Here is a 23,836-nt window from a genome sequence, read left to right on the forward strand (position 1 = left end):
GGAATCAGTATTGTTATCAGAATTTATTGATTCTAAAACATACCTTTAAAAGAATACATATGTATGTGTACATTTTAACATCTTTGAAGCCAGGGTGCATCTTCCATTCAGTGGCATCTAAAATTTGATGAAATACAGAAGCATCTCGGGTGATTCTTATGATTAGGTAAGTTTAGGGAAAGAACAGTTCCCTAAGGCAGTGCTTCCTGACCTTTAATGTCTTTACGAATCACCTGGGTCACTTGGGACCTGATTCTGAATCAGAAGGTCTGGGTTAAGGCCTGAGCTTCTGGATTTCTAACAAGCTGCCAGATGATCTAATATTGCTAGTCCTTGGACCACATTTTGGGTAGCAAAGTTCAAAAGTATTTCCATCTGAGGAAGACTAGACTCCACCACCAAGACTCACTCATTTAAGTAAACTGAAATAATTGGCATAGAGAAACATGAGTAGTGGAGTGTTCTATGTCTGAGGCAAATGCTAGACTGCACTCTCATTTCTCCCAAAGAAGAAGCAGCTGAGATGAGGACCAGAGGGAGAGCTGCCCCAGCCTCAGAGAATCCAGAGATTGGCGTCTAATTTCTCAAGGAAGCAAAGTTTGTTATATCAGGCAGCACAAATACCAGCAAAGTTTGTTACCAAGTGAAGTTGGGCCTCAAGTGGCTTTAGTGGGCCCAGGGGAAGCAGTCCCATTATCTACCACATACCCTACTTTCCCACATTCATTCACCAAACCTTTATTGAGGACCCACTAACAAATCACAAGGTCTAAGGGACTGAATGATGAATTGATTTGATCCCTGATATCCAAGGGGTGGAATTCAGAGTCCGCAGGGAAACAGATTTGTAAACAAAGTACAATATGAAGTAATAAGTGCTAATAACAGAAGTATGTACAAAGAGATGAGCAAACACAAAGGAACAATGTTAATAGCTTCCTGGAGCAGCAGCTGGGGGAGCCAAGGAAAACATTTCCAATCTTTCCAAGGAAGGGCACCACCCAAAACAAAAATCTTTTGCCAAGACCATCTTGCTGTAATGGATGAAACCTTGAAACCAAGACCCTGTAATCTGTAGGGCTCAACAAGGGGAGTGCTTCTTATGTTTCTGTCCCTAACTTCCAGGTCTAAGATGGAAGTGAATCCAAGGAAGGAGACTTTTAGGGACTGAGCCCCTCAAAAGGATGGGGCAGCCCTTATCTTACTCCAGAGAGGCCTAGCACCCCCATCCTAGCCTTCTGTGTCAAAACCTAGCAGACCATTTCTTTAGTTACACAAACATTTGAGTCTTTGCCCTTTGTCATACTGAGCTCTTAATTAGCTTAACCCATCACACTGCTGGATATAAAGGCTACAATCCCTAGGCTAAGAAGTAGGTTTCCAGTTGGGGTGGGGAGTCTCAGCCAAGGTAGTCAGGGTACAGGAACTGCTCAGAGTATAGCCTGTTCCCTCACCAGCCCCACACAGACCAGCTTTTAGGAGGGCTAAGGAGCTGATACTTCATCCTGATTTATTTTTTCCTTGTCTTCCATCTCACAGATAAGAAACAGTAGAAGAGAAGCTTAAGAGCCAGAGGAAGCAGCCAAGGAGACAACAGAAGGATGGGGAGTGGAGCCAGTGCTGAGGACAAAGAACTGGCCAAGAGGTCCAAAGAGCTAGAAAAGAAGCTGCAAGAGGACGCTGACGAGGAAGCCAAGACGGTCAAGCTGCTATTGCTGGGTGAGCAAGATGGGAAGATGAGCCAGAGAAGGAGACACTGTTCCTTCCTGCTTATCCTGGATGGTAGGTGGGTTCCAGCTCACCCCGTGGGGAGGAGGGGTGGTAGTTCATTTTTCCTCTCCCCTATCCAGGCTCAGGCTAGGAGGTTAGGAGCCCTAAGGCTGAGTTGATATGGGATCTGCACAGCCACACCAAGGTGATCCAGAATGCCAATGCTACTGTGGAATTTTTCTGCCCTTCCTTGAACCAGGAATAGTGCAATAGCCAGGGTAAATGCACCCACCTCCAAATCTAACCAAATTTAACACCTTCTCTTGACAAATACTGAGAACCTTGGGTTGCAGATACTTACCCCACCTGCAGTCAGAGAACTCTAAGCCAATGAATCAGAAGAGCACAGGACCTTCCCTCACCAATGGACTCAGAAGTCCCAAAATATAACTAGTGCTATATGGTTCCTTCTCCTTGCTTTTAGAGGAATAAAAACTTTGGAAGTAGGGAACCCTGAGAGGGGAGGAATGGAGTCTTTTATCATCAGCAGCACCTTCCTGGCTTTGTATTCAGTAGCTTCCTCTAAAGCTCCTGCCAGATGGGAAGTTCATCAACTTGATGAGCTCCTAAGCAGATCACTGGTCTGTGCCAAGAAAAGTATCTCAGTCGATTAGTCTGAGAAACTGATCATGGCTGTAAATAGAACCAAGACAAGGAAAAGTCTGGGACACGTGGCTTAGGGGAAAAAAAAAAGTAATGTTACTGCAGAGGTAGGCTAGCTTGAGGCAGATGGGCTCTATGTAGCAGAAACCCATAAGCCTGGGAACTAGAGCACCTCTTTTCCCTCAGCTGATCTGTTGCACAACCCCCTAAGGACACACTAAAGGAGCTTACCTCTGTAAGCTTGGCCCAGACTCCAGGGAGCCCAGGAGGGGAAAACTGAGGATGGCAGGCTCACTGAGAGATCTCTTAAGACTAAGCAGCTTTCTTCTAGGATCAGGATAAGCAGTTTTAGAAGGAACAAGCACAGGCTAAGTGGGAGACGGCTGAGGCATCACAGTGGGACAGACTGTGAGGGAAATGGGTGAAGGATACATAGGTCTTTTGATGGAGGAGAGTGGAGTGTGAATGAGTTAATACAGAAAACTGGCAAGATGATGAAAATGTATTTCAGTGAAATGACCCAGCTCTCTTCAATCCTGCCCTAAGATAACTCTCCTCAGTCAGAAATGGGCAGAAAGGAGAAACATGTTAAAGGAATTCCCCTGAATCTATCTCAGCAGGAGGAGATTCCCCCCACCCCTGCCCAGTGGGGATTTGACAATGTCCAGAGACATTTTTGATTGTCACAGCTGAAGAGGGGTGCTATTAGCCTTTGGTGGGCAGAGGTCAGGAATGCTGCTAAATATCCTATAGTGCACAAAATAGCTACCCCACAAAAAAGGATTATCCAGCCCAAAATGTCAATAGTGCCAAGGTCGAGAAACCCTGCTCTAAATCCGGGTTGAAAGGTCTGAGCTCAAGGCTGCCAGAAATTGAGAACAGCAGTTACTGCTGTGTTCTATCTTAACAAGGCTCCCAACCAAGCAGTGGCTAAGATTTCTCAAAGGCCATCTAGTGGGGGGTCGGGGAGAGCTGGTGGAAATGTGAAACATAAGCATTTTTCCCTTTAGGTGCTGGGGAGTCAGGAAAGAGCACTATCGTCAAACAGATGAAGTGAGTAGGACCAAAACCCTAAAGGACTAGGGTAGGGTGAAGAAGTCAGTGGTACCAGTGGTGGTACTAAGGGTGAAAGGTTTTTTAGCATTAAGGAATCCAAATGTAAAAAATATAAATGATCTGATTCCCAATACTCCTATCTGCATGTTCCTTGCCTTGCCTTACCCTCCACTTTGGGATAGCAATAGGAATAGAAAGAGTTCTTATGACCCTTTAAATCCCCAAACTCCCAACACCTTAGGTCTAGTTAAAAAACAAAAACCAAACCCGGTGCCGTTGAGTTGATTCTGACTCATAGTGGCCCTACAGGACAGAGTAGAACTGCCCCATATGGTTTCTAAGGAGCACCTGGTGGATTCGAACTGCCAACCTTTTGGTTAGCATCGTAGCTTTTAACTAACACACCACCAGGGTTTCCTAGGTCTAGTTACTCAGGTGCAAATGAGGACTGGGTGTCTGCCCCTTGCAGGATCATTCACCAGGACGGTTATTCACCAGAAGAATGCCTAGAGTTCAAGTCCATCATATATGGGAATGTGCTGCAGTCCATCCTGGCTATCATCCGGGCCATGTCCACACTGGGCATTGACTATGCTGAACAAAGCCATGCGGTATGTGGTTAACGTATGTGGTTAAGGGTGGAAGCAGGAAAGGCTAATGAGAAGAAACAGACCAGAGGCCAACAAGCTAAGAGGAAAGATTTTTGTGTAACTAAAATCCCACCTGCTGAGCTTCAAATCTTTTTATTTTGTCCTGGAGAAGTAAGCAGCTCCTACCTTTATAATAAAAGAGCCCTGGTGGCAAAGAGGTTTAAGAGCTTGGCTGCTAACCAAAAGGTCAGCAGTTCAAATCCACCAGCCACTCCTTGGAAACCCTATGGGGCAGTTCTACCCTGTTCTTTAGAGTCACTATGAGTTGGAATCAACTCGACAGCCACGGATTTTTGTGGGGGCAGGGAGGTGGCACAACAGCTCTGTGGGAGAAAGACCTGGCAACCTGCTCCTGTAAAGATTACAGCCTAGAAAACCCTATAGGACAGTTCTTTTCTGTCACATGGGGTCACTATGAATCAAAAATTGACTCGATGGGCACTTAACAACAGCAATACCTTTATAATAAATATTTATACAAAATCTGCTCTCAGCTTCCTCTGCCTTTTTGTCTTATTTTACTACTCCTCTTGGGCTCTGTGCCCTGGCCATGGAACTTTTACAAGCTAAGTGCCCAGTTCCAGTATGGGCCTTTTCTTAGATTTGTATCGAGACAACAAAGGTGATGGGTTCCTGCCTTCCATCTTCTCTATTTCATCATCAGTCTGGTCTTTCAACATCCAATCTCCCTGCAGCCGAGGACCCTGTTTTGTGGAGGTAAATTTTTGGACAATGGATGGAAGACAGAAACACCAGAGAGGAAGCACTTGGGACCTTTACTATCTGCTGGGCATCCCAGGGCTGGATATAGTGCCACCCTCTGTATCTCGGAGCACAACTCAAAAATTAACCAGTATGTTTTCCTAGTATAGAATCTTCACTGGAGACTGCCTCCATCTTAGGCTTTGGGAGCAATGCAAAATGCTTTCCATTCAGCAGTCTCCCCTAGAAGCCTTCCAGACAGCCATTACCCCTGTGTAGTTCTCAGCCAGGTTTCTGCTTTACAGGATGATGGGAGACAGCTCAACAACCTGGCTGACTCCACTGAGGAAGGCACCATGCCTCCTGAGCTGGTGGAGGTCATTAGGAAGTTGTGGAAGGATGGTGGGGTGCAAGCCTGCTTCGACAGAGCTGCAGAGTACCAGCTCAATGACTCCGCATCTTAGTAAGACTCTGGCTGGGGAGTGGGTGGGATAAGGCTTAAGCAACCTGCCAGGAGAAATCTCACCCAGCCTAGAATTTTGGACAATGAAAGTTGGAGACTCCTGGAATGAATTGAGCCTGCCTTGTTAGCCTTGAGCAGTGTTTTACTATGTTTGAATTTAATGCCTTTAGACAGGGACATGTGCCACAGTTCCCCCCACTCTGTATTGTCGTACACAGGCTGACTGCAGCTGACAAAGCAAAACTGTAAATAGACATGCACTGTCTAGTAGCCCTCAGTCCCTGTCCTCTTAATAATGCCATACACTTAAGACTCTCCTTTCAGAACCAGGAACTACCCCTGTAGTTCTGCCACACACTCTTCCAGGAGGCATGTTATCCATGATGGCCCTTTTAGGGCTGAATTTTCTAGCTGGTAACTCAAGCTCTATTTAAGCCATTAACCAGAAACAAAACTACCCTTCACCCACAGGGTGTCAGGGCAGGGGGGTCATACAAACTGCCAGGGCAAACAAAAGGAAGAACCAACATTGCAAAGCTGGTTCCAAAATGATAAGGGACATACAGTTCATCAACCCTACCTCAGATACCATGGTACAGCGGGCAGGCATGGGCTTTGGAGTCAGACAGACCTGAGTTTAACCCTGTTCGGCCATGGTACAGTGGGCAGGCATGGGCTTTGGAGTCAGACAGACCTGAGTTTACCCGTTTGGCCACCTAAATTTATAATAATGCTATCATTTACTATTCCTACTCACTCACTAAGGCCCAGTCACTGCTAGGTGCAGTGCATACACCATCTCATTTAATCTGCACAAGTTAGATAGTACTTTTATTACCCTCATTTTACAGATGAAAAACTGAGGCTCAGAGAAGTTAATTAACTTGCCCGAGGTCATATAGATAAGTGGCAGAGGCTAAATTTGAATCCAGGTCTGTTTGACCACAAAGCTGTATATTTTTTTCAATACACCAAACTGCCTCTTGACCCTGGGCAAGTTGTTTAAGTCTTCTGAATTTCTCCTTCATCTGTAAAATGGAGATATAAAACTTCAAGGCTTATAAGCGTTAAATAAGAATTTAAATGTGAAAATGCCTGGCATACTGTAGGGCACTCGTGTTAATTTCCCTTCCCTTCCCTTCACATCTGTCTTCCTCCTGCCTTTTTTAACTTTTTTATCGTAATTTTCACACATATACAAAAGTAGAATAATATAATCAGTCATCGAGCTTCAACAGTTACCAACTCATGGCCACTCTTGTTTCATTTTACCTCCATTCTCCACTGGCTTATTTTGAGGCAAGTCCCAGATATCATTTCACTTTAAATATTTCATTTTGTATCTCTAAAAAAACAGGGTTCTTTTTAAAAAAGCCTAAACATTCAATAATTTCTTGATACCATCAAATAACGAAGTCAGTGATCAAATTTCCCCAATTATCTCATGTTTTCTCCCCTATTTGCTTCCGGATACAAACAAGGTCCATGGATTGCATTTGGTTCATGTCTCTCTTTTAATCTACTCCTGCCTCTTGATGGAACTTTTGGCTACCATTTGAACCACTACATCTCATTCAAGTGTCTAAATAAGCTTGCAGTCCGGCTAAACCCAAGGAAAAATCAACTGATTTGACTGAAATGGGATAAAACTCCCACCCCAAATGGGTTTGTCCCCCAGCTTATCCCTTATGTCCTTTTATAAGGACACATGAGGGTTTGAATCCCAGACATAGTAATAGAGATTCCGGTCCTGTTTCTATCTCCAAATTAGTTGTATGGCATTGAGTAAAACCCTTTACTTCTTTTGGCCTTGGGTGTGGAAAATTTAATGTCATCTATGCAAATCACTTGTTCTTTAGCTACCTGAACCAGTTAGACCGGATTACAGCTCCTGACTACCTTCCTAATGAGCAAGATGTGCTGCGGTCCAGAGTGAAAACCACAGGCATCATTGAAACCAAGTTTTCAGTCAAAGACTTGAACTTCAGGTGAGCACACGGTTCCCTAGGGCACCCTAGACACACACATGGAATCCCAAAAAGGGGGATGGGCACGCTCCTTGGCCTTTGCTGAGGCCCAACCTGAATTACTCTCCCACTTCTCCCTCTTGCCTCCCCACTTCCCATCTTACTGCTAACTGGCCCCAAGGTGACCACCTCCCTGGGCTGGACACCAAAGACATGTGGGTAATAAGTTGGGCATACCTATGAGAACAGCTGCTTCTTCCCTCAGGATGTTTGATGTGGGAGGGCAGAGATCAGAGAGAAAGAAGTGGATCCACTGCTTTGAGGGAGTCACCTGCATCATTTTCTGTGCGGCCCTCAGTGCCTATGATATGGTGCTGGTGGAAGACGACGAGGTGGTAAGTGGCCTTTAAACCAACCAGTTTTGGTAGAACAAGTTCTCCTCGTGACCTTTTCCTCTAAGCCTCGTGTCACTCCAATGCCCCAACTTGGGTGATTTCAGCTAACACTGACACTCTAGTAGTCCTCTAGCAGACGAATCATTATCTCATGCAAATAATTCTAGAAAAATCTCTTACCCAGGTTCTGGGTTAGCACTTTGAGCTCCAGATTTTCTGAGAGTGAACTTGGTCTCAGATTAGACGTCCAAGTATCACTAGGACATCGAAAAGCTCATAAGAGAAATCAAGTACTAAAGAGATAAGGGATCATCAACTATGCAAAACAAAGGAGTTATACTTAGTACTCTCCCAGGCTGCCTACGGAAATAAAGGACAGGAGATTAAAATGGTAGAGAAAACAATGTATGATGTGTATCTTTATGTAACATAATAGAAGGGTTGAACTACTAACCTCACTTAGAAGCCTGAAAACATGTCAACAGTTAGGGAGAGACTGGCAGACCAGGTTTCTCACATGCCAATTAAATTGGCAGCTAAAGGACTCCCTGAGAGTGGTTCTCTTGAGCCTGTAGAGTTCTACAAGACAGAAGCTCTGCAGAACAATGTCAGAACCCAGCCAGTTTCTTTCTCTGAGTTTGAGATGTCAAAGGCGTGGAAAATGCTAATTTCACATAAGCATCTGTTCCTTAAATGAAGGCCCATAGCTTACTGATGGAAGACAAAGTTCCTATCCTCATCCTCTGCTCGGGTTCTTTTCCCTTCTCCTTAGTAGTTCAAGTTCATATTAGAGCGCTCTGAATATATCTTCCAACCAAAATGTCTTATGGGGCTAGTCACTTTCCAAGATCTCTGCTGTCTTTAACCCTGAAGTCTACAAGGTCTTAAAGAAGTACTAACAGTGAGAAAAGGATACAAATTAGATTTGTTTTCCTGCTTTATCAGATGAAAATACTGACCTCAAGTCAGCTGATAGCATACTTCAAGACCCTGAAAGACTGCTTCCTAAAAACAGGATGGGCTGGGGCACTGCTCCAGACTCTGCATATACGTAACATCATTTCTCACTCTCTCAGAGTGGCAATCAGAGAAAATAAGGGAGCAGAAGTGCCTGTGATGTGGCACTAGGAAATTCTCTAGCCCTCATCATGTGGCGCCAGGGCCAATGTATCCCTATCATGTTCCTACCCAAACTGACGCCTGGGACGCCACAAAAGAAGCCTATCATTCTGGAGCTGCAAATGAGCATATGCTAACTGGTGCCCAGATTCAACCCCATATCAGCAGCACTTATGTCAGTCCTCAGCTGTGCACTAGCTGCCAAGATCTCCATAACTCTTATCGTACACCTATTTGCCAGCCAAGAAGCCCTGGTGGTGCAGTGGTTAAGCACTTAGCTGCTGGCAGTTCAAACCTACCAGCCACTCTGTGGGAGAAAGATGTGGCAATCTGTTTCTGTAAAGATTACAGCCTTAGAAACCCTATGGGGTGGCTCTACCCTGTCCTATCGAGTCGCTATGAGTTGGAATCAACTCGACACCAACAGGTTTTGCTTTTGTTTTTTATGCCAGGCATTATCACGGGCACTGTACGTATATGATCGATTTAACTTTCCTAATAACCCTATGAGATAGGGAAACTAAGTTTCAGAAAAGCACAATGATTTTTCCCAAGTCACAGTTATTAATATGAAACAAATATTGGCTCTACTCCAAAACCGAACCAAATCAAACCTGCTGCCATCAAGTCAATTCTGACTTACAGCAACCCTAAAGGACAGAGCAGCACTGCCCCCACAGGGTTTCCAAGGCTGTAATCTTTATGGAAGCAGACTGCCACATCTTTCTCCCATGGAGTGGCTGGTGGGTTCAAACCTCTGACCTTTCTGTTAGCAGCCGAGCACGTAACCACTGCACCACCAGGGCTCCTTTGGCTTTACTCCAGCACATTAAAAATGGGTAAGCTGTTCCCTGTCTTTCCTTTTACATCTGGAGCACTGGTCTCTCCATGGGGAACACGAACAGGAAACAGACAGCCCATACTCCCAGTCTGATGTTTCTAATGGTTCTCTCTCTTCTAGAATCGTATGCATGAGTCTTTGCACCTGTTCAACAGTATATGTAACCATAAGTTCTTTGCGGCAACTTCCATTGTCCTCTTTCTCAACAAGAAGGACCTCTTTGAGGAAAAAATCAAGAAAGTGCACCTTAGCATTTGTTTTCCAGATTATGACGGTAAGTGTCTAGGGCCAGAGATGATGGTGATGCTTTTTAGTAGTGACTGGCAATTGCCTCATTTCCTATGCCAAGGAGACATAAAGGAAGTTGCCTTAAGGGAGAAAGCTGGGCATTAAGTTAGAGGGTTTAAATTCAGATGTCTCTGGAATAGAGCACCTATTTGTTGCAGAAAAGCCACTGACTATTCAAATGAAACCAAGGGCAAAGGCCGAGATAGATCTCTCTCCTCAATTTCTTTGCTCAGCTCAGGTGAGAAACACTGGAGTGCAAGAGAGGAGAGAACCCTGTTCCCTCCAAAAATAGGCCCCAACTGCAGTTGTCTAACACAACATTCTGAGAATCAAGTCAGTCTCCTAAATAGTAAGTGAGCAAATAAGAAGGGTTAATTTATCCCACCTCTTCACTATTTTTCTGGAAAACCAGGGAACAACTCTTTTGAGGATGCAGGGAATTATATCAAGAGCCAGTTCCTTGACCTCAATATGCGAAAAGATGTCAAAGAAATCTACAGTCACATGACCTGTGCTACAGACACGCAGAATGTCAAATTTGTGTTTGATGCAGTTACTGACATTATCATCAAAGAAAATCTCAAGGACTGCGGGCTCTTCTAATCCTCACCATTCCTCAGGTATACATTTTATCAACAGGCTTGAAATTTTGGCGATTTCAAGCAGAATATTAGAGGTCAATATACCATGACACAAAGAATGAATTCATTCTCCCTTAGAGATGGAATATGCATGATTGCAACTGTGACTCATACATTCTTTTCAAAGTGAGAAAGATAGTGCAGTTTAAAGAACATAAGGCCAGGAGTCAGAAGACCCAGGTTCCAATATTGGCTCTGCAACTTCCTGCAGAAATGTAAATACTTTACTTCATTTCTCTGAGCCTCAAGTCCCTCATCAACTATAAAATGAAGATAACTTCCCTACCTACGTCACAGGGTTTTTCTGAGGATCACAAACATAACTGAAAGGAGAGCACGTAAAAGCTGCTATGGTTAAAGAGTCAGAAAGAAATCCCATATAAAAACTGCCATGTATACAATTCAACACCCAGTTTTTAGAATAAACTATCCCAGGGAACATCTTCCAAGCAAAACAGCAAACCTTCCCTACCCTCTGCAAAAAACCCCCCAAGATCTCAATAAACCTACCACCCCCTTTTTACTAACAGGCCTCTATGCATTAGCTCAGAGATCTGGATCACTGGGAGTTTGTTAGTTTCTAAGGCACACATCCAAAAATGATCATCTTTATTAAGCACAGATCATCCCTTTGCCCCCTCAGCTGCCAAAAAGACTTGAGTTTCCTTTATTTCTGTAAATAACTTTCTCAGCAATGTAAGATACTTTCTCAATAAACTTGGAAGACATCAACACACTCCCACTTAGAGTATTAATGATTTTACTGCTGCCACTTCTCTATCATAGAATTTAGGACAAGCAAACAATCCTAAAATTCTCATTTCAACTGCTGCATGTTCCAGGAGAACAAAAAAGGCAGCTGATTTTGCTTTAGGCACTGAAAATCTTTGCAGTTGGGTTTATGTAATGCTGGCAGAAAACAAATAACATCTCCCCAATCAGGCCAACAATTATTCCTTTGAGCTCCTCTGCACAGAAAGGAAGCTTGCATATATCTTGACAGGAGGTGGTAAAGTCAAGTACAAATTTAGCATTTACAACCACTAGTGAGGAAAGCTCTTGGCATCCAAGATATAGTACAGTATATAAAAGAAAGTGTCAGTTAAAACGAAAGCCTGCTCCTTGCCAGAAACACATATTCACACGTAGGCTGCTACTAGCAATATTGATACTGGAGAGCTATATAAGCTTGAAATACACTGAAGAATAAATTTGCAGCTGTTAAAACTGGATTAATTTAATAGTCTTGCTTATTCCCTGAAAAGAACCAACTTGGGAGCAGAATTATCAGAGAAATAAGGCAAAGTTCTCTGGCTACTGCCGATTAAAAAACTTAGGCCAAAGAAAAAATCTGGGCAAGATTTCTTGCCTCCAACAGATGTTCAGGGATTGCTTTGAATGGCCTGCTCCAACCATCAGTAACCTGTTTACTTTAACTCTACATGCAGCAGGTTCTGAGTCTTCTTGTATCAGGGATCCCTCTGGCAGTCTGATGAAACCTTTGGATGTGTTCTCAGGTATTTTAAAATGCATAAAATAAACTTTAGAGAATTATAAAGGGACATTATAAAGCCCTTTATAATTATAAATAATTATAAAGCCCTTTATAATTATAAATAATTATAATTCTACCCATACTCTTTGGAGTTCTGAAGCCCCAGGTTACTCTTTGGAGTTCTGAAACCTTTGGATGTGTTCTCAGGTATTTTAAAATGCATAAAATAAACTTTAGAGAATTATAAAGGGAAATTATAAAGCCCTTTATAATTATAAATAATTATAAAGCCCTTTATCCAAGACATCGGATAAAATTCTACCCATACTCTTTGGAGTTCTGAAGCCCCAGGTTAAGAACCCTTGATACAGGTATGATCTTATCTGCTCAGTCCCCAAATATCATTTATCCCGCTTATTCCATCTTCAAATAGCTCCACTTCTCCCCACATTGTACCAGATTGTTTGCTTCTTTTATTAACTTTTCCTTGGTCTTTGAATCTGGGTAGGAACTGGCTATGGGCCAAACTATAAAAGCTTACCACAGGCTCCCTGTGACGTTCTTACAGAACCTGTCCTATAGTACTGGCATGAAAGCAGAGCCAGTGGGACAGGACTTCTGGCGGAACAACTGAAAATCTTTAGCAGAATAAAATAAGGTTGTGTTTCAGTCCTCCCCTTTTTCTCCGGTAAACGCCCCAATTTTTAAATGGTTTATAAACAAATTCATGCAAGCCACCTTTTATGAACACTTTGCAAAAAGTTTATCTTGGAAAATGAATGGGGAAGCTGCAGTGCTTAAAGCTACCTGTTCTACAGCTGCTTTACAAAAAAAAAAAACACACACATTAAAAACCAAACCAGTTGCCATCAAGTCAATTCCAATTCATGGCAACGCCATGTGTGTCAACGTAGAACTGTGCTCCATAGGGTTTTCAATGGCTGCGATCTTTCAAAAGTAGATTACCAGGCCTTTCTTCTGAGATGCTTCTAGGTGGGTTTGAACTGCTAACCTTTCAGTTAGTAGCTGAGCACTTAACCGTTTGCACCACCCAGCGACTCCAACAACTGCTTTAATCCAGCATTTACTGAGGTTTTATTTTGACTGAGGTTAGGGTCTGGTTACATAAATCTTATAACATTTTCAAGCTAAAACTCTTCTAATGAGGCTATAAGAAATAAAATTGGGTCACCCATTCACTTGTACCCTAGAAAAAAGTAAAAACATTTTCTGAAACTTCTGGACCAGACTGGGCTTCCCTCTGAGTAAAGGTAAGAAGACTTCATCACAAACGCTCTTGATAGGCTTCCAAAAAAGGTGTTAACTCTCATCCCTGCTTAATTGTTTGCCAGGCCCACAGATCATTCCCAAATCTTATACTGTTAGAGCTAAAGACCAAGTGCATTTGTATTTTTCCTGCACAACTGGCTTGCTTATTTATCTCATGGACATTTTGATTATATGCATGAAAATTTTTCATACAACAGCACTAGAAAACTTTAAATAAGTATTAAGCCATATATTCTGCTGTCCTTCTCTCTCTTCTTTTGACTCATTTTAAATTTCTACTGTACAGGTGAATTTTATATACTTTTATAAGCCATCAGAAATTTTATAACAAGGCAGGTCAGAAACAAATAGTCAACCTATTTTCTTGAACTGCAATCTTAATCCTCGGAATGATAAAACTAGAAGGAACTTAAAAACATGCCAGGTCCATCACAAGCAATTTACAAACAGGAAACAGAGGCCCAGGAAGGTGGAGTATCTTCATTAAGATCACACTGCTAGAAAGAAACAGAACTAAAACTCCAAAACAGGTCTTCTGAATCCAAAGTCAGTGGTCTTTCTATATACATCATGCTACCAACAGCCCACCATACACTAGACAGTCAAATTCAATTTCCCATTTTCTTAAGCTTCTCACATGCCCAAATTCTTAGTTACTCTTCAGTTACTATGCCATCTCTAAATCATAGACATTTAACAAAACCATCTCTGAACCACACACAAATAGTTCTCAAAGTGGAATGTGAAATTAGCAGGAAATCTCAAAAATATAAAATAAAGAGTTTGTTGAAGGTATTAATTTCCTGGTCATGTCCTTAGAGGGCAGAGACGGTAATGAAGTTCCCTAGCATTGCATACAGAGACACTGCTGACAGCAAACCAAATGTGAGTTAGGTTCCATTTCATATAAATCTGATGATTGTTTAAAAATAAAAATTCAATATAATTGGAAACTTGCTTTTATGTTTCTGTGGATAAGAGGATGGAGCACAAAAATTCAGTCTTAAAAGCATTATAAAACATGCATTTACTTGTAACAGTTCCTACTCTGATAATAAAATTTGCTTACATGTATCCCAAATAGTCTGAATCAGGTATTTCCCTCTTCCTCCCCACCCCCCAAGATGAAACATAACAGCATCCAAAAGCCACTCTACACTTGGAGATGTACCGTAGACCAAAGTGTGCCGGCCATGCTGGGTGGAGAAGGTGGTGAAGGGTGAAGAGCTCTTACCTCCCACTGCCCTCTCTACCCGGCACAGCCCCCAGAGCACAGATTCCAGCAAGACTTCAGTGTCAGGCCAAGGACTGCAAGTGTGCTAGAGCCTCTGGTGGTCCTGCTAGGTAAAAGTGTTAAGACATTGTATGAGGGCAAACAAATACACTGGAGCAGAAGGGAGCTTTTCTACCTTTTGGCTATGAAAAAGCAAGCACTCATATGAACAGAAGATAATAAACTGATTTAAATGCAAAACAAAGACTTTTTAAACTTGCTTCACAAAATTTACAGCAATTTATAGTTGAACTTCATTTCAGATCTTCCAAACGAATACGGGGAAAGTGATGCTGAGAAAAGATAACCCGCTATAATGAATACATTTGTTGGTGTTGCCTTAGGAGATTGCTTTTCTGCAGTGTAGCATAATGCTGAGTATCTTAAAGAACATTTACAAAGCACTTTCAAATACATTATTTCTATTTGATCAGAACCATAGAAAATCATAGCTGGAAGTAATAATTTAGCCCATCATGAGGTAACAGATGAGGGAGGTAAGACTGAAAAGTGACCTGCACAAGATTTGATAACCTGTTGGAAGGAGAAAAAACACCAGAACCCAGCACTCCAAACAACACTCCAACCTCGTAAGATTCTGCAAGGTCTCAGGAACTTTATCCTACATGAGCAAGACTGCACAGTCAGAAAGAACAGGTAACTTCTGGGATTTTGTTATGTCTACTGGGAATCTTACATGTAAACAAGCCTCTTAAAACCGTCTGGAAAACCAAAGGAGTATGGGGGAGGGGAGTAGAGGTTAGGAGGAGCTATGTAAACCAGGTTGTAGAGGATGTAACATTCTAGCTGCCAAAGCTCTTACAGACTTAGAGAATGCTAACACATAGACAGTGTGTTCCAGCAGTATATTTACTAGTATTTGATTATTTTTCCTACCTTGATTCCCACTAGATTTCAGGAAGAGAAACCATGCGCACTAGGGCATACAAAGACTTTTATATTTGACTCTTCAATCACTTCCCTTTGCTACCCTTTCCTAAGCCCTCTCTCAAAGATTTCCATTCTATAGGGGGAGCCAGCTTTGCTCTTTATCACCAATTATAAATGAATAATCATATTATTACATATACAGTCACTTGTCACAGGATTCTTTAATGTGGTATGTGTTATCTTTCAATTTTCACTACATAAATAAATGCAGTGAAATAAACGGAATAAAAATAAATGTTTAGAGACCCCCAAGTTTCTTGTTTTGTCTTTTGTATAAAAACTAACGACTTTGCAATTAAAATGTAGATACGTTTCTTTAACCAAACAGCCTTCATACTAATTTTTTTGGTGGAATGCACCTTAACTAAATCATGTACAAAAGGTGCTCTTCTTATTGGCAAATAAAAACCACTCACTAAGTCATTTACTAGTGATTTTGAGGTTATCTGTCCACTGAAGTGATTTTTAGTATGTGCTGATCTCTAATATTAGGTCCTATTCAGTTACCCCCAGATGACTCAGGTTGGCTGCATCAGAACCACGTGAAGAATTTATTAAAAATACAGATTTCCAAGACTTGTCTCAGACATCCTAATTTAGTAGGGCTTAGCCAGGGAGTCTGTATTTGTTAAACTATAAACTTGCTGTTAAACACCCAGGTGTGCGGTGCTGTATAACATTCCCTACTATCTCTTATTTCTGAGAAGAGTTGAGTCAGGCCAGCACAGCCCTTACATGGTACCAGAAAAAAGTGTTCTATCCAGACTTTTTCTGAAGTATGCCATCCTCAGCAGAAGCAACTCTTAAAGGGTAATGAGAAAACTGTGAAAAAGAAAATATTTTTAAAAACTAAAGAAAGATAAAAGAACAAAGACTTCGACCATCCTGGAAGTCAGTTCTCCAGTGCCTCCCTAAACCTCTTACTTCCTGGTAGTGGATAGCAAGTCAGGCCTCTAGGCAGCCTGCTTTTCTCTTGTGCTTGCTGGAGGCAATTTAACAAAATATGACGGCCATAAAGCTATGTGAAGAGCCCTGGCTGGAGCCGATCAGAACTCTCACTTGTACTATGAAGCCTAATTACCTGGCAGTACTGGAAAACCAAGATAACTTTGTTCCTAAAGTATTATGTATGACAAAGAAAGATTTCAAAACTAGTTAACACTGAAGGAAATGAGTGCTATTGGAGATCTGCACAAATGAGGATTGTGATTTCTTGAACACCTAGAAGAAAAAGAATCAAAGGCAGACTGTTAACTGCCATAAGAGACTGACTTTAAATACGCAACTGCCGAGACAAGACAACAAGAAGTCCTGCAACAGGAAACCCCAGAAATTTGACACAAATACTAAGCAAGTGGATAAATACATGAAGTGACTGAACAGACCAAGCATTAAGCAAATGTCCATAGAAAATCACAGCTACAAAAGAGAACAGGACATAAGAACATAAGGTGAGTGAATGAATTAGAAGGACTAGCAGTTTTTTTAAATACTCCAAAACGTGCATATAATAAAACACAAATAGAATACAAACAAGAATAAAAAATAAACAAGGCAAGAAAATCATTTTCCAAAAATTTGGTTAATCTATTCTTACAGAAATAAGCAGCACCTTGTGAAAAATAACAATCCATCAGTGAAATAATCATAAAATGATACACTGAACTAGAGATTTAGAATTCAAATTCTCCAAGATGAAAATGTCATCTCAAGAGCTATGTTTAAATAACCGTAAAGATTCTTGCAATTTTCATGCCAAAAGGTGAAATCTATTGCAAGGTTGAATCTATAAGCTTAGGGAAGATTGGCTGTTAAGGACAGAATAATTCCTCTCTACATACAGACTAAAAAACCCGAGACCAAACCCACTGCCCTCAAGTTGATTCCGACTCATAGTGACCCTACAGGACAGAGTAGAACTGCTCCACGGGGTTTCCAAGGAGCAGATGGTGGATTCGAACTGCTGACCTTTTGGTTAGCAGCTGAGTCCTAACCACTGCGCCCCAGGGCTCCACATAGAGGCCAATGGGTGGCAACTTTATGGCCCAAGGTTTTAATCAGGTGGAAAAGATGTCATGGTCAACAAAACAAAGCTATTGTTGCAGTCTTTCCTGTAAGGGTCTATTTACTGTTCTTTATTCATTAAACTTTCATTTCTTTGGATGTGCTGACTTCTTAGATGGTCCAACAGCTGGCCACTTGAATTCTGAAAACATTATTCATCACAAATCTCCAGCATTATCCACAGAAAATATCCAAGGCAGCTTTTAGCCTCTTTGACTATAAACATCAAAGCCTTTTCTGAAACCAGGCTAGTAGATTTGACATTTCATCCTCACATTCTGGCTCTGCTATAAGATCTTTTATTTCAAAATATAAATTAGGGATTTGCAAACCTGGCTGATGATCAGAATCATCTTTAAAAAATTATATATAGCCTGCAAGCCCACCAGCCAAGAATCAATCTCCGAGATGCGTCCAGGTGATTCTGACTTGTCATATTTGAGAACCACTGACTTAAACTGCCTCCCTGTGTCCTCAAGTAATGGGCATTCAGGTAAGTTATTTGGGATGGTGGGGTAGGGATGGTCTTCATATAAATATAGAGCAAATGTAAATTGTGTAGAGAGAACTACTATTTTTCATTAAAGAAGGGCTGAAACAATGAACATACCAGATGTACATATTCAAATGAAAATACAAAATGCATTTCAAAGTAAAATTAACTTTTTTGGATTATCTGTTATTTCGGATTATCAGCAACAGCATTCCATTAGACCAGAGTATAGAAAGACTACAGTTGAAAACAATATTCCACCAGTTCTCATTTCCAGATGATCCTGTATTACAGAATGCAATAAGGAAAAGATATACTCAAAATGAACAAATAAGAACTATCAACCCTATTGGGCATGTCAGTAACTGAAATGTATAATTTTCTTTCTTTCAGATCAAGTTTTCCCACCCTTAAAAAAATTTTTGTTAGATAATACAGCTATACCATCTGCATAGCTATCTTTTTCCAAAAAAAGAATAAGAAAAGAAAAATTACCAATAAAGGCACTGAACTATCGTGGCTTGCTTTATGAAGCAGCTTTGGTGACCATCAACTATTGTTGTTTTTTTTCTAACTAGTGAAAAGTTGCATCAAAAGATGAAACAGAATCCAACTCAAAAAGATTGGACTCTAAAAGGCACTGCTCAAACTACTGCTTTGAAACGCTCAAAATGCATTCTTTTGTCTTCCCCCAATAGACCATTCAATATTTAATGACATTTGCTGTACATCGCACAAAAGGACCTGTAGGCTGAAGTGAATATAGCTCTCCACACAACAAAACGTAAATTTGGAAAATGGATTACAACTGCGTATCACTTACACAGATATGACAGAACACCCTCAGTCTTAGGCCAAGATTCAACAATACTATTACACCAAAGGACTAGACCTTCAGGGAACCCTTCTACCTAAATCCATTCTTAGACAAAGGCTAAAGCACACTCAGTAGGGGCGAGAAGGAACAGAAGAAAATACTTCCAGAAAGGACTAGTTACAAACAGGAGCAAACCTGGACTCTTTACTCACCATTTTAATACTGCTGCCAACTATAACAGTTTAAAATCTGTACACATGACAAAGTGGAAAGAAGTCCCAAAATGCAACAGTTTCAGCAAAAGAACATACTGACTAAGAATTACTACAGTTAACATTGTTACAATAAAAACAATGGCAAACAGGGATTTGGCACCACATTTACATATTCAAAGCATGCACTGTTAATACACTTTAGATGTCTCCCAACAGAAAAGGCCATGGAAGATGGAAAACAAGGGGCACCTTTTACAAAATTCCCTATGACTGAGACAAACACACAAGAATCAAAGCGGTCAATTTAGTAGTTATGTAGCAGCAAAGTCGTTGGTTTGGAATTTAGCAATTTGCATTTCTAATTGGCAGCTGCTCTGGGTGTCTGTACCCAAGAAGCTGGCTTTATCATACTGTATCAGTATTTATCTAGTAATTTGGTAATCAGCATAAACCAGGTTAATCTTCAACCACAAGCTTAAAGAAAAAAAAAAAAAGAGCTAGAATCTTCTTGCAGAACCCTTCAGTGTAATTTCTGTTTAGAAACCATAATAGCACTTTGAGCAGGATAGTAACGTACATTTCATCCAAAAAAGCTATAATTATAGCCCCAAGAACTGGAAAGAATTTTAAGCAATTAGGGAAATATTGTATTTTGACCATACCAAGAGTTAAAAACAAAGAGTTCCTACTAAGAGGAATATTTTCAAGATGATCTGGTTCACATCATGTGCATAGTTTACAATGTTTGTGTTTTAATAAAGATTCTTTTGCAAACAAAGAAATAAAATTTAGCGAAGTTATTCTCTTGATGAAAAAAAAACTTTAAAAAGGAACTACTGGTGGTTTGTTAAGAAGGAGGAAAAAAAAGAGTAAGCCACATATTGAAGTTCTGGAATGCAGCACCTCAACTTCACATCTGCCCTAACATTTGAGATTATGAAATCCAAGTGACAGCTTGATGATCGAATCATATTTTACAGTTGCTCCAATTCCAATGTCTGACTTTATCATTTCGTGTCAATTAAAAGTTCCCTAATACAGAAGGTTGTGCTAAAGAATGCTAAGATTCTGCATGCTGCTGCCATTCCTTGGTCCCGTTCATGCTTGCAGCTGTCCCATGAGACAGCAAAGAAGTCTGGTCTCAACACTCCACACTGTAATAACTAGAAAAGAAGAATACTCTTAATTAGAAAAAGTTTACAAGGCCAACAGACATCACTGTAACACTATAAATTGTTCCAAGTTTTACCTTTTACTAACATTACACTCTTCAATAAAGTCCACATTCCTTTAAGTTGTTTTTAATGATAACATCCGTAACAGCATCAAAAACAAACTGCACATTCTTGGTGTCTGTGGCACACGTGAAGTGAGTGTAGATCTCCTTGGTATCTTTTCTTCGGTTCAGATCTTCAAACTGGCACTGAATGTAAGCAGCTGCCTCTTCGTATGTATTAGAACCTGAAACAGATACCCAATATCCCTCATTTCATATTATAATAGCTGCCTGAATTCGATTAAGTCAGACCATCATCATTTACTAAGAGGGAACATGACCAAGACAGAATTCTGTATTTCAATTATCATTAGGTTTTTCTATAATCATGTATTTTTCATGAGAGCAGACTTTCATTATAACTGATATGAAACTATCACACATAAAGATCAAGGAAAACAAAACTTTGTCTTTCTTTCTACTTTCCCCTAGATTTTTCACTTGAAAAATCTAGAAAACATAAAAGGAAACCAGAGAAGTAGGAAGAAGATGTATTTCTAAAGAACACAATTGTTCAAAAGGTCAGAGTCTGTGCTCCTTGAAAGGATCTTAAAATACAATTCTAAAGGGTAAGTCATGCTTCTTTCACAATCATTCCACAGTGCTTAGTCTCAGAGCTTTCAAGGCAATAATTTAAGTAATCAAAGGCAAACAAATAAATGCAAAAAGGAAGGGGGCTGGAATTCTATACTTTAACTGGATGAATCTTATGGTACGTGAATTATACTTTAGTAAAGGGGGGGAAGGGACCAAAGGTAAACCCTTTTTTTAAACAGCATTTGTTATTAACATTCTCAATCACCTGCTTTCTACACCATCTTGTTTACCTGCGGAGCCTTTAGAGTGCCCTATAAACTGGCTGCCGAGCCAGGGGAACTAAACACACACACACGCGTGCAGTTATTTACAGTGAGCTAGAGGCTATTTTCAGTGACATTAAGCATGACAAAAAATATTGACAACTAAGTATATAAAGAAGACTAACAAAAAAAAAAAAAAAGCTTAAGAAAGAAAGGGATATTAATCACACAGGTTATGGCACAGCAGTTAAGAGCTCGGCTGCTAACCAAAAGGTCGACAGTTCAAATCCACTGGTCACTCCTTGGAAACCCTATGGGGCAGTTCTACTCTGTCCTATAAGGTCCCTATGAGTCAGAATCCACTTGACAGCAACAGGTTTGGTTTGAAGGAAGATAGTTTGGTAGGTATGTTTCTTGAGGTCTATAGAACAACCCCTGTAAATTAAAGGAGGCAGGTGACTGAAAAGTGAAAGTCTGTACGGTGGGAAAACATACTGATACCTAGGAAATCAGGACTGGGAGACTCCTTAAGTATGGATGACAGGCTTGAAAGTTCACAAGAAAAAACACTGGATATGAACTGAAGGTTTTCTGCTATGTGTGAAGATTCCTAGCTGGGCCTTCAACATTAATGCCAATCCTTTTACTTAAGGTTTCTGTCCCATCCTCAAACTGGGCTTTCTATAAACTCCTTACCTAATTTTCACTCTGAACAGATGACTACATTCGCAACTTCCCTGAGAAAAAAGAGGGCATGGGGCTTAAACTACATCTCAACTTTTTAAGTCCACCACCTCACTTTAAAAAGTTACCTTTATTTGTACTGATTGTACCTCTGGCCTTAGAAGTGTCTTCCTTCCTGTTCAAAAATCAATTCCTCTATCTAGGCTGTTTTTCTAAGAATTATATAACATGCAATTAACTATTTTAAGGTGTACAATTCAGCAACATTTAGTGTATTCACAATGTTGCACAACCACCACCTCTCTCTAGTTTCCAAATTTTTTCATCCCCCCAGAAAAATACTGTGTACTATTAAGTAATCAATCCCCATCTCCCTTTTCCTTCATCCCCTGGTAACCACGAATCTGCTCTAAGAACCTGATAATTCTGGGTATCATATAAAAGGAACTACACAATACGTGACCTTTTGTGTCTGGCTTCTTTCACTTAGAATAATGTGTTTGAGGTTCATCCCAGGTGAAGCAGGCATCAGTATTTTGCTCCTTTTTGTGGCTAATACTCCTTTGTATGTATACATCACAATTTGCTTATCAAATCTATCCTACCTAGACTCTTGATTCCTTCTTCTCCCACCTGCTTAGAAATCTTGCTGTATCAATTATACCCACTTTTTATGATTTCTCTTTTGTTACAGTGTCTTACTCGGAAGTCTATAAACATTCTTCAGTCTCTTTTTCTCCCAGCTGCTCAAGAGTAGTCTATATTTGTCTTCATTTCTTCACCTCCCACTCAATAATAACTCACTGCGTCTGGCTCTAATCTCACCACTTCACAGACAGTGCTCTCAGTGATGGTCATAACCTCCAAACCAGTAAATCCAAAGGCCATTTCTCAGTGTGCATCTTATTTATCTACACATGACATTGTTGACCACTCCTCTTTTTTAACTCTCCTCTTGGTTTTTTCCTTTGTATCTTATACAAATCTTTATTTCTCTCCTGCCAAAAGAAGCTGTGGCCCTCTTATCCTCTCAGTCCACATGATCTCCCTAGTTCATCTCATTCATTTCCCCAATGGATGATTCTCGAAAGAATATATCTAACCTCAGCCTCTCCCCAAGCTCCAAGACCACATATATAACTGCCTATTAGATATCTCCATCTCAATGTTCCACAGATACTTCAAAATCAACATTCCTAAATATGAATTCAAATAACAGCACCAGCACCCAATCAATACAGAAATATGGGAATATCTTTCACTCTTCCCACTTCCTTACTCTCACTACATCCTTTCACTTTATATGTTATTAGGTTAGGTGCCATCAGGTAGATCCCAACTCACACAGACCCTATAGGACAGACTAGAACTACCCCATAGGGTTTCCTAGACTGTAATCTTTACAGGAGCAGATCGCCAAGTCTTTTCTCCCATGGAGCCACTGGCGGGTTCGAACCACCAACATTTTGGTTAGTAGCCGAGCACTTAACCACTGTGCCACTAAGCATTTACAATGTCTGTTCAGCTAACAAACAATTCTCCTTCCCTGGAAATACCCTACTCTGATGTACAATGATCTAGTCATAGTGGTGTACCCAGAGCAGTCATGTTTGTTTCCTTGACTTCAAATGATTAGCTGGGCTAAGGATGTTTGCTTGTCTTAACCTAGGCCAGAATCTCTCTCCTAGGAAATCTGAACGTAAGGCCACGCAATCCCAGTCTAGTTTGGTCTCTCGGAGGAGACACAGAAACTGTGGCAGGGCCATCTTTTGTTACAGAAACTGAGTAGCAGAGAAAGTTGGTAAGGAAAGAGAAGAAGAAAGAAGATACACAGATGATGGGAAATTTGATGACTATAAGTGATGGTTATACAAAATGATTAATGTAACTGGTATCACTAAATTGTATACCTGAAAAATGTTGAACTGGCAAACATTATATTTTTACAATAGTAAAAATAAATAAATAATCACACACACACAC

General features: G+C 40.7%; 2 protein-coding genes across 2 annotated transcripts in view; one reads left to right on the top strand and one right to left on the bottom strand.

Annotated features, from left to right (window-relative positions):
- The first annotated feature begins 1,601 nt into the window (after positions 1-1,601).
- On the top strand, positions 1,602-10,545 carry GNAT2 (G protein subunit alpha transducin 2). Its single transcript, XM_004388023.2, has 8 exons — positions 1,602-1,719; positions 3,384-3,426; positions 3,899-4,040; positions 5,087-5,244; positions 7,104-7,232; positions 7,477-7,606; positions 9,687-9,840; positions 10,267-10,545. Exons 1-8 carry the CDS (start codon positions 1,602-1,604, stop codon positions 10,455-10,457), a joined length of 1,065 nt encoding a protein of 354 aa, XP_004388080.1. The 3' UTR covers positions 10,458-10,545.
- Positions 10,546-15,587: 5,042 nt separating this feature from the next.
- Positions 15,588-23,836, bottom strand: part of GNAI3 (G protein subunit alpha i3) — a 58,261-nt gene continuing 50,012 nt past the window's right edge. The window contains exons 8-9 of the mRNA XM_004388024.3: positions 20,343-20,554; positions 15,588-20,256 (exon numbers count right to left, since the gene is read on the bottom strand). Of these exons, the coding sequence (XP_004388081.1) occupies positions 20,364-20,554 (191 nt within the window). The 3' untranslated portion in view covers positions 15,588-20,256; positions 20,343-20,363. The remainder of the gene's footprint in view (positions 20,257-20,342; positions 20,555-23,836) is intronic.

The sequence above is a fragment of the Trichechus manatus genome, unplaced genomic scaffold, assembly GCF_000243295.1.
Source record: "Trichechus manatus latirostris isolate Lorelei unplaced genomic scaffold, TriManLat1.0 scaffold00204, whole genome shotgun sequence".
Taxonomy (NCBI): domain Eukaryota; kingdom Metazoa; phylum Chordata; class Mammalia; order Sirenia; family Trichechidae; genus Trichechus; species Trichechus manatus.